Below are 16,525 nucleotides of genomic sequence, written 5' to 3'. Positions count from 1 at the left end.
CTAGATGGGGTCCAGTGTCTGGCTTCTCTCCCAACATGACTTCACCTTTCCCAATGGCTTTAAACATCAGCTATTATGAAGATGATTTCTAAATTTACCCCCAATTCCAATTTCTCCCCTGATTCACAGAGCTGTATAAGCCAACACTCAACTGAACTTTTGATAGGTTGCCCACTAGCACCTCCGACTCAATTCATCCAAAGGAAGCTCATCATCTTTCCATCTCACCCCCAAGCCTGTGTCTCCATTTGTGTTCCTATTTCAATGCCTCCATCTACTGCCAAAGCTGAAAATCAGGGTATGAGTGCCTTATTTCTTGCATGAGTACACCCAATCTATTGCTAGTCCTATCCAGTCTACATCTTAAGTGTCTTCTCAATGACTACCCTAATTTAGGCCACTTACTGGTTGCCCTGTCTCTGGCTTTACTCTTTCAATCAATGTTCCATAATCCTCTAGAGAGATCTAAAATATAGATCTCATACTACTCTCTTTAATGACTTTTCTCTTTTTCTTAGGATAAAGTCTAATCATGGTCTATAAAGACTTGTGGCAGTTCTTCAGCCTTGCTGTACGATATTCCATCATATGAAAGTAACACAATTTATTAGTACTCCAGTGATAGAGGTGTGTGGATGGTTTCTAAACTTTTGTAACTATAAACAATGCTATAAATTGGTATATATTTTGTATGCAAGCAAGTATACTGGATGAGAAATTATATGCATTGTAATTTTGACAAGTATTGGCAATTTACAGTTCTACCAGCAACATGAGAGGGCTTCTTTTCCCACAACCATGCCAAGGGTGTGTTGTCAAATGTTTGAATTTTTTACCAATCTGTAGGTGGAAAATTATATACAAATGTAGTTTCAATTTTCTTGTGAGAGAGGGTTAGTATTAAAGGCCATTTATCTTCCTTTTCTGTTAACAATCCCATTTTCTTATTGAATTTTTGTTCTTTTTCATATTGATTTAGAGATTTTTGTAATATTATACAAATAGTCCCTTTGTCTATGATATGAGTTTTGAATATTTCCCCCAGTTTGCCATTTGTCTTTGTTTATGATGTTTTTTTGCTTGGCAGAAATTATAGATTTTCATGTTGACAGAATTGGTCTTTTATGCTTTAAGAAATTTTGTGCCGTCTCCAAAAATACAACTTTATAACATAAATTTGTAGTTTTACATTTACTTAAAACACAATCGATTCATATGGATTTATTTTAGTATAAGATCTGAAGTAGAGATACCACATTATTTTCCTCCAGGTGGCTACACGATTGTTTCAATACTATTTATTGTATAATCCATCTTTTCCCTGCTGACAGACAATGCCATCTTTATATAATATACTAAAATTTTTAATGTCTTGGGTACAGACTATTTTGCTTCTTGATAAATTGCCCATGCATGTGCTAATGTCCCCTTGGATTTTACTATTTTAATTATTGTATTTTTTAATGGTTTACTATTTGGTAGAGCTATTTCCTTTTCATTAACCTTTTTCAAAACGCTAATGCTATTCCTGATGCAGAAATTTCCATCTGCACTTTATATTCAGGTTATGTAGTCTGTTGGTATTTTTATTAGATTGTGTTAAATTTATAGATTAATTTATGGAGAACTGACATCTTTATGATACTGAGTCTTTCTACTCAGAGATAAAGTATGCTTTTCCATTTATTCAAGCTTCCTTTTGTGACCTTTGATAGCATTTTAGATTCGGGCACAGCATTTCAGCACATTTATGGTTAAGGTTACTACTGGTTAATTTACTTTGTTGTTGCTATTATAAATGATACTTTTATTCCCTTATACTTTCTATTGGCTGTTGTTCATTTTTTAAATATATCCATTTTGCTTAACTATCTTTTTTTTTTTTTTTTGCTAAATTATCTTTTTTTGGGGGAAGGGTACCATGGATTGAACCCAGGGGCACTTAACCACTGAGCCACATCCCAAGCCCTTTATTTGTTTAAGACAGTATCATGCTAAATTGCTGAGGCTAGCTTTGAACATGCAATCCTCCTGCCTCAGTTTTCCAAGTTGCTGGGATTACAGGTGTGTACCACTATGCCTAGTTTGCTAAATTATCTTATTTGAATAAGTTTTCCGGGTGATATTCTTGGGTTTTCCAGGTAGGCTATCATCATAAACATTTTAATTCTTATGCTTTTATATTTCATTCCTTTCTCTTCTATAATTTTTTAAAATATTTTTTTATTTTTTAGTTATAGATGCACAGCATGCCTTTATTTCACTTATTTATTTTTTTATGTGGTGCTGAGGATCGAAAACAGTGCCTCACGTATGCGAGGTGAGCACACTACCACTTGAGCCACATCCCCAGCCCCTCTCTTCTATAATTATGTAGGAAAGTATTCCCAAAGCCATGTTAAATAAAAAGAGCTACCAGGGCCAACCTTGTCACATACCTAACTTTAATGGGAATAATATAAGTTTATAATAAGTACGATTCTGAACTTTGGACTAAGATGGGTAAGTTTTGTAATGTTAAAGAGGTTGAATGGGGGCTAGGGTTTTAGCTCAGTGGTAGAGCCTAGCATGTGTGAGGCACTGGGTTCAATTCTGAGCACCACATATAAATAATTAAAATAAAAGTCCATCAACAATTTAAAAAAAATTTTAAAAGCGGTTGAAAGTTTCATAAATTTTTGTCTGTGACTCTCTAACTTGGAATTGATATTTCAGAGGGTTCAATCTGAGTATTCAAGTCTTCCTTTGCAAATCATTTCTCTTCTTTTGGAGGGAAAAAAACATCACACAGACATCAAGTAGTATATATATTGACTTAAAATACATTATGAATCCAAAGGTAACTTTATACTGGTTATCAGCTTTATTAAATTTAACTTTTTAAGAAGGTGAAGTACATGAGCATACAGCAGAAAGATCCTGTATCTTGTGACTGGGTCCAAGGAGGTAACAGTCTTAGGTGAAAGGTTAACTGATGCCACTTTGGTGGACAGGAATGAAGAAGGACTGTGCTATCAAAGTCTGAGTCACAGATTCAGTCCACCTGGCAGGAGATGCTGAATCCCAAGCCATTAGAACAGTACAACAGCTAACATATATTAAAAACTTGCCATATGCTACTAACTGATTTAAGTAGTGATTTACTCCTCAGAATCATCCTATGAAGTGGGAATTATTTTTCCCCCACAGATGATGAAACGGAGGCATATAACTGCATCTTGCTCATGGTCACAAACTAATAGGCAATAGAGGTCTGAAACTAGGTACTTCACTCCAGAGCCTGCATTCTTAACTACTGTGTTCTAATCACCAAGGAGAAGGAGCCTGGAGTTCTTAGCAAAAGTTCAGGAGGAACCATGAATTGACCTCCAGTATAAGCCACATCCATAACAGGGAAAGAGTGCTAGACAATGAAAAACTACCAGGGAGGGTCAATTGTGAGGCTGGGTGATAGGTGCCATCACTAGCTTTTCTTTTCATCCACTCTTCTGCTTCTTTGCTGGCTTCTCCTCCTCAACTGTACCTTAAATGTGCCACATCCTCATCTCTGATAATGACTTCCTAATATATCTCCAGCCTAGATCTCTTCCCTTACCTAACTAGTGTGTCTCCCTCTCCAATTCAATACCTCCATAAGATACCTTACAGGCACCTCCAACTTACCATGACTAACAGAACTTTTTTTGCCCCTATACAATCATGCTCCTCCCACAAACTTCTCCTTTGCAGTAAATTTATTTAAGACATTTATTCAATGTTTGTTTGGCAATGAACCAAATAAGACAAAAACTACTGCCCTCAGAGATTCTACTGCTGGGAGACATACGATAAACAGAAAAAAATAAGTAAATTACATCATACATTAGAAGATAGTAAGGATTAGAGAGAAAAACAAAGCTGAGAACAAAACAGGAAGTATAGGAAATAGGGACTAGAATTTTTAAAACGGCAAAGTAGAGGAGCAGATGGGGTTAAAGAAATAATAGGGGCTAGGCCATGAACTTTTATTCTGAGGAAGAGGGAGGATTTTCAACAAATGCAGGACATAAGTAGATTTCTATTTTAATAGGAAGACTCTTGTCTCTGTAAATAGATCAAATGAGGCACAGTATGGATGAAAACTGAGACCATTTGGGGAGCTTTTGCAATAGATAATGTGGATGGAAACTATGGCTGGCAAATGGTGGAAAACCTAGTAAAACAGGGTCAGATTCTGGATATAATCTGGAATGGATCTTTATCATCCACCCAATTTCTTAGGTCAAACTAAGTCTTACCCTTGATTCTTCCTTTCCTTCATATCCAAATCCAACTCATTAGCAAGTCCTTATGATTCTATGTCTAAAATATATGTTGATGTCACTGTTTCTGTTCATGTTCACCATCTCCACAACCCAACTAAAACACCACTCACCTGGACTTCTGCAATAGCCTCTACCTCTCTCTTTGCTTCCACTTTTGCCCCCCTACAAGTCATTCTTCAGAAGCAGCCATAACACTTTAAAAATTATATTATATCATAGGGTGCTCTTGTTTATAATCTTTAAGAGCTTTACACAGCACTAAGAATAAAAGACAAAATCTATACTGTAAACTACTGGGCTGATGTGATCTGCCTGGAGACTTCTCATTCTCATCTCCTTCCTTCTTTTTTTTTTTTTAAATACCAGGGACTGAACCCAGGGTGCTTAGCCACTGAGCCACATCCCCAGCCCTTCTTATTTTGAGACAGAAGGTTTTCACTAAGTTGCTTACAGCCTTGATAAATTGCTGAGGCTGGCTTCCAACATGCGATCGTCCTGCCTCAGCCTCCCAAGCTGCTGGGATCATAGGCATGTGCACCTTTTTGCCAGCTCTTCCCTTTCTTTCTTTTTTTTTTTTTTTTTAATTTTTATTTATTTATATTTAGTTGTAGTTGGACACAATATCTTTATTTTATTTATTTTATTTTTATGTGGTACTGAGGATCGAACCCAGGGCCTCGCACGTGCTGGGCGAGTGCTCTACGGCTGAGCCACAACCCCAGCCCCCCCCCCTTTCTTTTCTTGATCTCTCTGCTCCTCTAGGCTCCTTTTCACTTCTCAAATTTACCAAACTCTTTTCTGTTTCAAAGCCATGCTGTCCCCTCTAGATGCTTCCTAGCTCTTTGCATGACTGATCTCTTATTAACCACCAAATCTCAGCTCAGTTGTCACTTTTGTGGGGGCGTTGTATTGGGGATCATATTAAAGGCCTCTTGCATGCTAGGCAAGTGGCTCCCCTACTGAGCTACATTCCTTTTTTTCATTTCATTTTTGAGCCAAGGTCTCACCAAGTTGCTGGGGATGACCATGAACTTGTGATCCTCCTGCCTCAGCCTCCCTTCTACCTCTGTTCTGAGTAGCAAGGCAAGCACCTTCATACCTAGATCAACCATCACCTTTTTAGGAAGACCATCCTATTAACTGTCATATGGTATAGATACTATAATAAACTATACTATATCCACTATAATCCGCCATACTGTGTACCAGAAAACTCATAATCTTTTATGGGAGATAAAACATGTACAGTGATATAGGCTTGCCTACCTACATGACACCCTAGGTTTTGATCCCTAGCTCCACAAAATAAAAAACAAAAACAAACAAAAAACAAAATGCAGGGGCAGGGGTTGAGGCTCAGTGGTAGAGCACTTGCCTAGCATGCATGAGGCACTGGATTCATTTCTCAGCACTGCATATAAATAAATGAATAAAATAAAGGTTCATCAACATCTAAAAAATATATTTTTTTAATGTTTTAGTTGTAGTTGGACACAATACCTTTATTTATTTGTTTTTACATGTTGCCGAGGATCGAACCCAGGGCCTCACATGAGCTAAGTAGGCGCTCTACCGCTAAGCAGGTGCTCTACCGCTGAGCCTCACCCCAGCCCCTAAAAAATATTTTTAAAAAAATTATTAAAAACAAAAAACTGCAGGTACATACTCATCTAACAAGTTCTCAGTAAATGAGGTGAAGAGTCTTGAAGTAGAGAGCTATCATACACTTGTCAGGGTCCAGAAGGGTCAGGCTCACTTTGACACACTCTTCTGACAATGTCCTGGTGATATGTTTTATTTTGTGGTGGGGGAGATCAAACCGATGGCCTCACGAATATTAGACAAGCATTCTACCGCTGAGCTAAAACCCCTGGCCAAGCTGCATCTTAAAGTGGTCCTCAAAGGAAGTATAAAACAAACAAAACTCTAGAGTAAACTCGCCTTTCTAGCTTTTGCAGGCACCTCTCAGTCCAGGACTCCCAACATTTCCTTTGTTTTCCCATCCCTGAGATTGCCCCTAGGGCACTCTATGAAGGTGCTTCACTCTTTCCCGGTGCCCACAACTGTCTCCAGCAGCCCAGGTGGGGTCAGGTTGATGGGACCAACTGGGTACTCTCCTTTTCCCAAGGAAAAGTAATGCGGACCACGAATCTCCCTGTTCCTACTATACGCTACATCTCCACGGACAGAGCGATCTCCTCAGTATCTTTTCCCTGTCTTATGTCTACCATGGGGCCTGAGAAAGTGGTTTCTCTAAAATCACTGGTGAAATCAAACAATGCATATTTGGTCTCGGAAAACCCCTAAGTCTCCCATACCTAGTACGAATTCCGAAGCTGAAATCCAGTCCGTGGTCCCATCAATCTTCGGACCCTCCTAACTTTGATTCCGTTTTAATTCCAAGCCTCGTCTTTCCCTCGAACCGGGTAACTTCTCTGGTACCTATAATCCCCGAAGTTTCCCTATATGCTGTCTCAACTGGGAAAATTTTGACTTTCGATTCTTCTCAAAAGGGTCACACGTTAGTGACCTAGGCCACACCCCTCTTCACTCACGTTTCCAGGACGAACCGGAAAAGATCGCGCAGTCTCTCGTTTGTAACCCGGAAGTAGACGTACCTCACGGAAGCCGACTTTGGCCCTGCGGCTGCTGCTGTCGCCGCAGAGAAATTGTTGGAACTGGCAGCCTAGGAATGGTGAGACCTCCCGGTTCGCCTCTGAGGGTTCTGAGTAGAGTTGGGGGTGAAATGGAGTTTCCCAGAGTGCCTCGGGGAACAACCCCCCACAAGGCTTGGGGCCCCGCCCCGGCAGCGCCCCGAAAATCTGCGCATGCGTAGGTCGCACATGGGGTTGTAACATGGCATGAAGTGTTACGCATGCGCAAAGGCGGCATGCTGAAGGTTGGGTGGGGATTGAGTTGGGAGTTGACCCTCATTCCTTACTAAGAGTCTGTGGGGCTTCTAACAGATTGCAGAAGCTCAGGGTTCACTTGGTGCTGTACTGAGTTGCAGATCTGCCTTCAGTTTTTCCTTAAGAAGTATATTTTTTAGTTGTAGATGAACACAATACCTTTATTTTTGTTTACTTATTTCTAACGTGGTGCTGAGGATCAAACCCAGCGCCTCACACGTGCCAGTCGAGCACTCTACCTCTGAGCAACCCCAGCCCTGACTTCACCACTTCTACCCCAAACCCCTAAAACAGACTTGGACCGATCACCCACCTTGGGTATGCTCTGGTGAGAGAGGCAGGGGTGGAGGCCTTTGAAGGATGGCTCAGACTCCTCTTCAGTCTGCCTATGGGATCCTGCCCCTTGGCCCTCTCCCAGAGGTCGAGCCCAGCGGGCGAGCACACCTGCTGGGCTAAGGCACTCTGGTCAGAAGGGGCGGGACCTGCAAGCAGAGCGCTCTAGGAATTACTGTCCTACACCTGAGTTTTTGTGGGGAAGCAGGGCGGTTGGTAGGTAGTCACACAGTTCCCAAACCACTTTTTTAGCTTAACTTCCACTTCAGCAAGAGCTATAAATGGGTTGGGGGTGGAATGGGGAGCGGGGAAGGGGGTAGACCGACTGGAGTTCAATCTCCCTTTCCTTTTCCCTACTTTGCCTGAGAGAAGGGTGGTGGCTGCTGAGCTGCAGGGGCAGCTGAAGAAAAGAACGAGCTTAGAAGTCATTGTTTCTTGGTAGTTTATAGTCAAGGTACTTAACCTAGGACTTTAGGAATAGAATTAGAGGGGCCTGTGCACCCCCAAGTAGTATATTTGTACGTTTTTCTGGAGTCCTTTGGTTTTATCATATTCTCAAAGGTTTCTCACTTTCACAAGGCTTCTGGTTTATAAGCATAATATTTAGAGTAGAGCCTTATACCTCTTTCCACTTCTTGTATCTTTCCTAAGTTTATGAGACCTAAGTCAGTATAAGGAGGTGAGGCTGGCCAGTTGGAAACCCGAGCTTCAGGGAGCCTCATTTCTCCTTTGCAGAATCTCCTCTCAGCCTCTAAGTTCACCTGGTCAGAATCCTTGGATGAGGCTGTGGGACCCTTCCTCCTAGCCCTGTGGTTTGGAACCAGTGGCTTTGGGACAGTAAGAGGATGGACAAAGGTAGTATGAGGCTGGGCCAGCTCCCAAAATGCTTGGGCACCAAGCATCTTCTGATTCTACCCTGTGCCTGGTACATATGTCTTTTGGTCCTGGCTGGGCATTGCCACCTCCTCCTGGGCCAGCAATACCCGTGTACCTCTCAGCAGAGCCACTGTTGACTGACTTGCTATTGAACTGCTGCTCTTTGGCATGCTGCATTTTGATGGCAAAGGGATCAGTTATGTCAAGAGCCCAGTATGTGGGCATCACCACTCTGACCTGAGCACTGTGTACTGCACAACATGACATGTACCAGTGGGAGAACTGCCCATGGAGGAAGGTCTGGCCCAGGTCTGGGTCCAGACGAGATCTGGATGGCTGAGGAACTCCCACCATAAAACTTCACGGGTCAAGGGAAGAGGCCATGAGGGCTGGCAGAGAAAGGGGGGTGAGGAGGGGTCCCAGGTGCAGAGGCTCAGGGCTCTGCTAGACACTTCAGAGTCCCGAGTTCACCATTTCTCTTTTTCTAGATTCTCAGGGGCTACTAGATTCATCCCTGATGGCATCAGGCACTGCCAGTCGCTCAGAGGATGAGGAGTCACTGGCAGGGCAGAAGCGGGCCTCCTCCCAAGCCTTGGGCACCATCCCTAAACGGAGAAGCTCCTCCAGGTAGTCAGAATTTGGAGGACCCAGAAGGGGATGAAGGCTTGTGGCATTAAGTACTGTGTGCCTTTGCCTCTATCGGGAATGGCTACCTGAGCCCCTCTGGGGCCTAAGCAGAGTCTTGTGCTTCTCCTGTTCCTACCAGTCCCTTCACATGGTACTGCGGGCAGGGGAGGGAAATCTTGGGTCTCTAACATGAACTCTCATGTGCTCTGGCCCCAGAACTGTACCAGCAAGAGTGTTTTCCTCGTATCCTCCCCACCCACCCTCTATTCTGGGGTTGGGGGTACAACCAGCAGTCACCTGGTATCTCAGGGTTGGAGTGTGACAGTTCTATGTCCACTGAGCCTGGCTCTGGTGGAAAGTGAAAGCAGTGGAACAGTTAGCTCCTGCTGGGAGCCTGTTCTGTTCTGGAGGCTGAGTATGTTCGAGTGGGTACCTGGGAGAAGTAAAGATGGCTTACTGGGTAGGACCCTCCACAGGTTTATCAAGAGGAAGAAGTTCGATGATGAGCTGGTGGAAAGCAGCCTAGCAAAATCCTCTACCCGGGTGAAGGGGACCAGTGGAGTAGAACCAGGGCGCTGTTCAGGGAGTGAACCCTCCTCCAGTGAGAAGAAGAAGGTGAGGGACTGGAAGAAGTAGTGGGATAGGCAGTGCCAGATTTTGTATTTCCCCAGAACCTTTGCAAGCTGCCAAGAGACCTGCAGAAGAAGCTTGTGAGAGGACCAAGCTGCCCCAGCCCCCACCCCCACCCCTGATCCCTCTAGATCCCTTCACTCCCATTTCTCTCTACTCCACCTTCTTGCTGTACCCCCACCCCCGTTCTGCCAATGCATCCTGTATCGCATTCCGTGTGGGAGGCATGGAGCATGCATCTATTCTGGGAGCAGACAGCCTGTTCCCAGCATTTCAGAGTGTAAAAATAACCCCCAGGTGGCATTGCTTTGGCCCCAGACACTGTACCAGCAAGAGTATTTTCCTCCTATCCTCCCCACCCACCCTCTATTCTGGGGTTGGGGGTACCACCAGCAAAGAAAAGACCCCATATGGTCAAGAATTATGTGGAATTAATTTTGCAAGGGTGGGGGTGGGTATTAGAAAGTTGAGCTCTCTGCCTGGCTTCCTATTGTCAGCTGAGACTGTGGCTGCCACACAGTACGTGAAGCTCTAGGTCTGAAGCCCCAGCTGCCCTGATGCCAGCTTTGAGCTCTCTATGTCCTGTGCCTAGGTGTCCAAAGTCCCCAGTACTCCTATACCACCCAGCCCTGCCCCAGTCCCTGGACTCACCAAGCGTGTGAAAAAGAGCAAACAGCCACTTCAGGTGACCAAGGATCTGGGCCGCTGGAAGCCTGCGGATGACCTCTTGCTCATCAATGCTGTATTGCAGGTAGTGCTTCTATTACAGGGTTAGGGTCCCCCATTTCCCCCAGGCTCTAGTTCCTAGCCTCCATACTAGCTCAGTAAGGTTTTTTCCCTGTGCTGAGGCTGGAACAAACCCTTCTGAGTCCTTGCAGACCAATGACCTGACATCTGTCCACCTGGGTGTAAAGTTCAGCTGCCGTTTTACTCTTCGGGAAGTCCAGGAGCGCTGGTACGCCCTGCTCTATGATCCTGTCATCTCCAAGTGAGTAGGACTGGCTCCAGCAGTGGAGAGGTACTGGACATGCCAAAATTTGGCTCCTAATACAAGAGAGCCAAATTTTGTGCCAGGGTCCAAGGGAGGGACCTGGGAAGCAGGGCTCCAGGGGCCTTATATCCTCTGGGATGATCCAGGAACCTGCTCGGCTTCACAGGGAAGCTTCTTCCTGCCCCTAACCTGCTACTCCTAGCTTTATGCCAGAAGCAGGAAAATATGAAAGCAAAGGAAGTGACATAGGAGAAAATGTCCACTTTAGTGCCAGGATCCACCACTGTGTGTATTGTGACTTTGAGCAGGTCACTTCCCAACCTTTCCACACAGACTTCCCACTATTTCTTGCTCACAAAAAGAGAGTTGGAACAAGAACACCAAGGCCCCTTCTAGCTTTAATAGCCAGTGTTAACTAATGTATACACGCACCACACTCTTCCTCTTCCTCACCCAGTTTAGGATCTTCAAATCTTGGTTGGATATTGAGCACACATTTTCTTCTCCTCCATAGCTCCTGGCATAGCCCCAGTTAAGATGTAGCCATAACCCCGAAACACCAGGAAATGGGTGGCCTCAACTTGGGAAAGAGGTGGTAGCAGTGGCTAGTGGGTAGCACCTTTATCCAAGTGAGGAGAGAGGGTTAGGGAAGGAGCAGCAGCAGGCATCAGGATCTGCCTCAGGACTGGGGCTTCAGGGGACATAGAAGCCTCAGTTTCATGATTTGCCTATTCATTCATTTGGCAAATCCATAATACCACAGGTTCTATGCTAAACTTTGCACTTTTCCTATCTAAGACATGTCCTCGAGATTCTGGATCACAAAGGCCTGCTGGTTTGGGGGAAGTAGAAACTCCAGATTGCTTGACATTTTCCCTTCAGCTCTGCACTCTGTCTCTTCCCATGTCCAGATTGGCCTGCCAGGCCATGAGGCAGCTGCACCCAGAGGCCATTGCAGCCATCCAGAGCAAGGCCCTATTTAGCAAGGCTGAAGAGCAGCTGCTAAGCAAAGTGGGCTCGGTAAGGCTGGGGTCTAAGAAGGTTGAGAATCAGGGAAGGGTGCAAGTTGGAATGCTCAGTCCCTACCCACTGACTGCGTGTATGCACACGCAAATGTGCAGAGGCCTTTGTGACTGGCTTCAAAAGGAGCCAGATCTGGCTCCCTGAGTGACTCTGTTGCTTCTTCTAGCTCCTGAGGTTCCTGAGGTAGGGGGAATGGCAGGAAGGCAGAGGTAGGAGTGAGGAAACCCAGGTTCATAGAGCATGTTTCTTGCCTCCAGACCAGCCAACCCACCTTGGAGACCTTTCAGGACTTACTGCACAGACACCCTGATGCCTTCTACCTGGCCCGAACTGCCAAGGCCTTGCAGGCACACTGGCAACTCATGAAGCAGTATTACCTGCTGGAGGACCAGACAGGTAACACCCCAGGAATTGGCAGAGCAAGTGGATATGCTTGAGTGTGTGTAGGAAGTGCTCTGGGCACAGCTGACTTCTAGTACCCTATAACAGGTTATTCAGTGGCCCCCAGTGTCTTATTCACCTCACTTTGCAACAAAAACGACTTCCTCCCAGATAGGGGAGAGAGCATCAGGAATGGTCTTTGGCATCGTGTTAAGGGTATGCAAAATTGCCTGAAATCCTGGGCAAAAAGTCCCAATAGAGTCATCTACCATTTCTTTCTTTTTTTTTTTTTTTTTTTTTTTTTTTTGGTCTTTTCTTCTTGCATTTTGCTATTACATAAATAGATTAGTTTCGTTGTTGTTCTGGGGTTGTACTGGGGTTGAACCCAGGGATGTTCTACCACTGAGCTATATCTCTAGTCCTTTTTTTCAATTTTATTTTTGAGGCAGGATCTTGCAATTTTGCCAAGGCTATCCTCAAACTTGATATCCTCCTGCTTCAGTCTCCTGAGTAGTTAGGATTATAGGTATGTGCCACTGCACCTGGCTGCATTAGTATATTTTTTTATGGCTAGCATTCAAACAGGAACAAGATATTAAAGCCTCCATTTCTGCTCTCCCTTCCCCTGTTTCCCACCTCTTTTTCTAAGCTTTCCTGCCCTTTGCCTCTCTGCATTCATTCTTCTCTTTCTTTGCCCTCCTCTCTTCCCACCAAGCATTCTGTGCTATCAGTTGCTCTTTAGGTCATTCAGAAGGTCTCAATTGGGACTTGACACACAGTCCACCTGTCTCTTCTCCTGTGGTCAGAATGTACTCCGTCTTCTCTCTTCCCTCAGTACCAAACTTACTCTCTTTCCTAATGATAAATGCTAGGAAATCAGTCTGATGAAACTGCAGCACCCTTTTGGTGAGATTTGTGATTCAGGTTTCGATTTCCATGGTGCAGATGCACTCTTCCTGCCTAACTACCACTGAGACTGCCTTTCACAAGGTTTTTCACACTTTTCTGGAAATGAAGCTTCAGGTGTGCCCTTCACCTCTTTACCAGGTCCTGCAGCTTCTGGTTAGGAAAAGATACTCCTGCAGGAGTATTCTAGAGAATCTACCTGTATCTTTCCCTCCTGAGGACATCTGGTTTTATGGGTCCAAGAACAGCCCTCTTTATTCCTGCAGCTTCCAGAACTCTGCTGCTTCCCCAGACTCTGCTATCACTGAATTCTTCCAGAGGAAACAGATACTGAGTAAAATTTATTTTTACTGCTAAATCTAGTTCCTTTGTCACTATTTTAAAAGTTATTTTATTAACTGAAAGCCTTATCTTAAAGGTTATATCTTTTCCTTGGAGTCTTTGCCTGTGGGGATTTGATGCATAGAGTTGGGAGTCCCAGGGAACATGTGGTCTTCACCAATTAGCTATCAAGTCAGTTGCACATTAGAGTGGTAGAATTTTAGGCAGTGCTGGCAGGGAGGGTCATAGTGGGGTTGACCACCCCAGTCTCCTAACAGTCTCATCTAAGCAGCAGAGAGAAAAAGCATTTGTGCTCCTAGGCATCCTGCTTCCTTCCTTAGCCAATAGCAGTCCAACCACTGCCTGCCACAGAATGGTCACTGCAGTTCTGGGAACAGCTGGCCTATAAAGGCCTAAGTTCTCAGATTTGGGGCATCCAAATCCCTTTTATATCTTGTCTAGAAAAAAGTTGAAAAATGGGCTGGGGATGTAGCTCAGTGATAAAGTGTTTGCCTAGCATGCATGAGGCCCTGGGTTCAATCTTCAGCACCGTATCAAAGGAAAAAAAAAAGTAGAAAACATTTAATGAACATATTGGATGGGCTCTGATATTTTCCTATTCTATTTCATTCTTTGAAAACAAATGAAACTAATTTCATGACCCATGATCAGTCATGACCCACAGACTAAATTAGATACTGACTGGACATGGGGCAGCTCTTTTCTGGCTTCATATGCCTCTTAGCCCTCCAACAGCAAGGCAGGAAAGCTGGGGAGTATGTGATGTGGTGGGAAGGAGCAGTTTGGATTTGGAATCTGGAGAGACTTGAATTCTGGCTGTGCCCCACAATAGGGTCAAATAGTGTAAACTGTCCTTTGTATCTGTTTCCTTATTTGAAAATAGAGCTAAGTGTAGTGTTTTCTCTGCTTAGTTCAAGGCTTTGTAACTGAGATCCGTTCACACACCCATACCCAAAAGCCCATGGAAAAGGTCAGCTTTGATTTCCTCCCAATCTAGAACCATCTCTGCCCATGAGTTAAATTAGAATGGGGCCTCGTTAGGAATGCACTAGGAGTAGGGGTCTTGGTGCTCACTCTTCCTCTGTCATTTGTTCAGTGCAGCCGCTTCCAAAAGGGGACCAAGTGCTGAACTTCTCCGATGCAGAAGACCTGATTGATGACAATAAGCTGAAGTGAGTTACTGGGGCCTCAGGCAGGGCTGGAGAGAGCTGTCACCCATAGGTAGAGCACCCCATGTTGCCCAGCCCAACTTAGCCCCCAGGCTCCAGTTGCAGCTGTTGTGCTTGGCCTCCCTGCTGCACCCGCTCCTGTGGGGAGTGGGGAGGGGCTTTTAGGCTCTCTTCCTTTCCCTTATCCCCCACCCTAATCCCAGGGAAAGAGGCTGGGCCAAAGCTGGATAAGCAGCCTTCTGGGCCACATGGCCAAAGGTGTCAGGATTGCCCTGATGAGCCAAGTAGCAAGTGAGCTGAAAGTGGACTTGATTCATTCTTCTTTCATCCTTCAGGGACATGCGAGATGAAGTCCTGGAACATGGTAAGTGTACTCTGGTGGAAACAGGGAAGGGATAGAAGCTCTTGCCTGAAATAAGAGAAGACCTGTACAAAGTACTATGGCCTCAAAGTGTCCTTACCACCCCACCTTACCTCAGAGCTCACAGTGGCTGACCGGCGCCAGAAGCGAGAGATAAGACAGCTGGAACAGGAACTGCATAAGTGGCAGGTGCTAGTGGACAGCATCACAGGTGAGGAGGCCAGGGGACCAGAGGCTCCCTTTGGGGCGTCCTTTATCCCCTTTGAGCCCCTCCTATTGCCTAGCTGGATATGCCCTGCTTTCCCAGGCCTTGACTCCTGTCACTCATAGATCTTGCCCTTGTTCCCTGCTTTCCACTCTGCACTTGGATGGGCCCTTCCTAATCCTGCTCTTCCTCCAGGGATGAGCTCTCCAGACTTTGACAACCAGACATTGGCAGTGCTACGGGGCCGCATGGTGCGGTATCTTATGCGCTCACGTGAGGTGAGATAGGCCTTCCCCATCCTCACCTTCCTAAGCATCCCTCCTCGGCATCCCTCCTCTGTCACTGCCCTTTTTCTTTTTCTCATCTTCCTTGGCTTGTGTGGACTCCATCCCCCGTTCCTCAGGGCCCAACCCTCACCTACCTCATTTCTCCAGATCACCCTGGGCAGAGCAACCAAGGATAACCAGATTGATGTGGACCTGTCTCTGGAGGGTCCAGCTTGGAAGATCTCCCGAAAGCAAGGTACCCTTCACATACTGCTGCCTCATTGGGAAGCAGTGTGGGATGTTCCCCCCAGTCTTTCATTGCCCTTTCCAGCCCTGAGGCTTAATATCCTTGTGGACCAGCTGAGGCAGGCTGAAGGAGCCAGCATTTCAAGGTCTCTAACTCGGGAGTCCTACGTACCTTAATACCCCATCTCCAAGAAGCAGAGATGGTGGCTGGAGGCTCCTGGCTCTCTTCTGGCCCTTCCCCATCCCATTATCCCATTGCTTCACTACTTCCCAAGGTGTTATCAAGTTGAAGAACAATGGTGATTTCTTCATTGCCAACGAGGGCCGACGGCCCATTTACATTGATGGACGGCCTGTACTGTGTGGCTCCAAATGGCGCCTCAGCAACAACTCTGTGGTGGAGGTGAGATGAGGGAGGTAGAGAGGCCAGGATGAGGTGGGGGCTTGGTGAGCTCATACATGGGCCTGGTTTTTCCCACCACTGTCCTCTCCCCACCAGATTGCCAGCCTGCGATTTGTCTTCCTCATCAACCAGGACCTTATTGCCCTTATCCGGGCAGAGGCTGCCAAGATCACACCACAGTGAAGAGGACAGGGTACCAAGAGCCCTGGGTTCTCTCTGGCCTCAGTTTGCTGTTATTCCAGCTCCCTTAAGCTGGGAACTCAGGCTCCTGGAAAAACCTGCCCAGGTGGGGAACAGGAGACCCAACTGCTGGCCCATTGATTTGTGTCTTTGAGGAAGGTGGGGCTGGCCATTGGGAAGCCAGGAGAGGCTGGGACCCTTGTGCTTCCCTAGAGCCAGAGCCCCTCCCCGTCTTCTCTGCAGACCACCCTCCCTCTCCCCTGATTGCCACCTTCAATCTTGTGTCTCCGGAGGATTAGCTTCAGATTTCTTTATTGTTTTTCTTTTGTAAATAAAAAGCACCAAATTCCAAAGTAGTTTCTTTTTTTATTAC

The 16,525-nt window shown here is 45.4% G+C and overlaps 2 protein-coding genes across 9 annotated transcripts in view; one reads left to right on the top strand and one right to left on the bottom strand.

The window, feature by feature from the left end:
• PRPF40B (pre-mRNA processing factor 40 homolog B) overlaps positions 1-7,006 on the bottom strand; it is a 74,713-nt gene extending 67,707 nt beyond the window's left edge. For 2 of the 7 annotated variants that reach the window (XM_081311985.1, XM_081311994.1), the window contains exon 1: positions 6,923-7,004. The gene's annotated coding sequence lies outside the window, so the exon portion shown is untranslated. Of the gene's footprint in view, positions 1-6,922 lie in introns of all 7 variants that reach the window. The other 5 variants (XM_081311993.1, XM_081311981.1, XM_081311992.1 and 2 more) reach the window with 5 other exon arrangements.
• MCRS1 (microspherule protein 1) lies at positions 6,878-16,508 on the top strand. 2 transcript variants are annotated; one of them, XM_081312007.1, is made up of 15 exons: positions 6,878-6,999; positions 8,282-8,401; positions 8,911-9,049; positions 9,526-9,664; positions 10,272-10,430; positions 10,558-10,667; positions 11,582-11,690; positions 11,951-12,089; positions 14,419-14,494; positions 14,827-14,855; positions 14,971-15,063; positions 15,253-15,335; positions 15,492-15,579; positions 15,845-15,972; positions 16,069-16,508. In XM_081312007.1, exons 2-15 carry the CDS (start codon positions 8,392-8,394, stop codon positions 16,153-16,155), a joined length of 1,389 nt encoding a protein of 462 aa, XP_081168133.1. In that variant the 5' UTR covers positions 6,878-6,999; positions 8,282-8,391; the 3' UTR covers positions 16,156-16,508. The 2 variants fall into 2 exon arrangements, with proteins under 2 accessions (XP_081168133.1, XP_081168132.1); XM_081312006.1 differs by lacking the exon at positions 8,282-8,401 and having other exon boundaries at positions 6,897-6,999.
• Positions 16,509-16,525: the final 17 nt, after the last annotated feature.

This window comes from Spermophilus citellus (genome assembly GCF_964194105.1).
Source record: "Spermophilus citellus genome assembly, chromosome: 10".
Lineage (NCBI taxonomy): Eukaryota > Metazoa > Chordata > Mammalia > Rodentia > Sciuridae > Spermophilus > Spermophilus citellus.
This window is presented reverse-complemented; position numbering and strand designations above follow the sequence as displayed.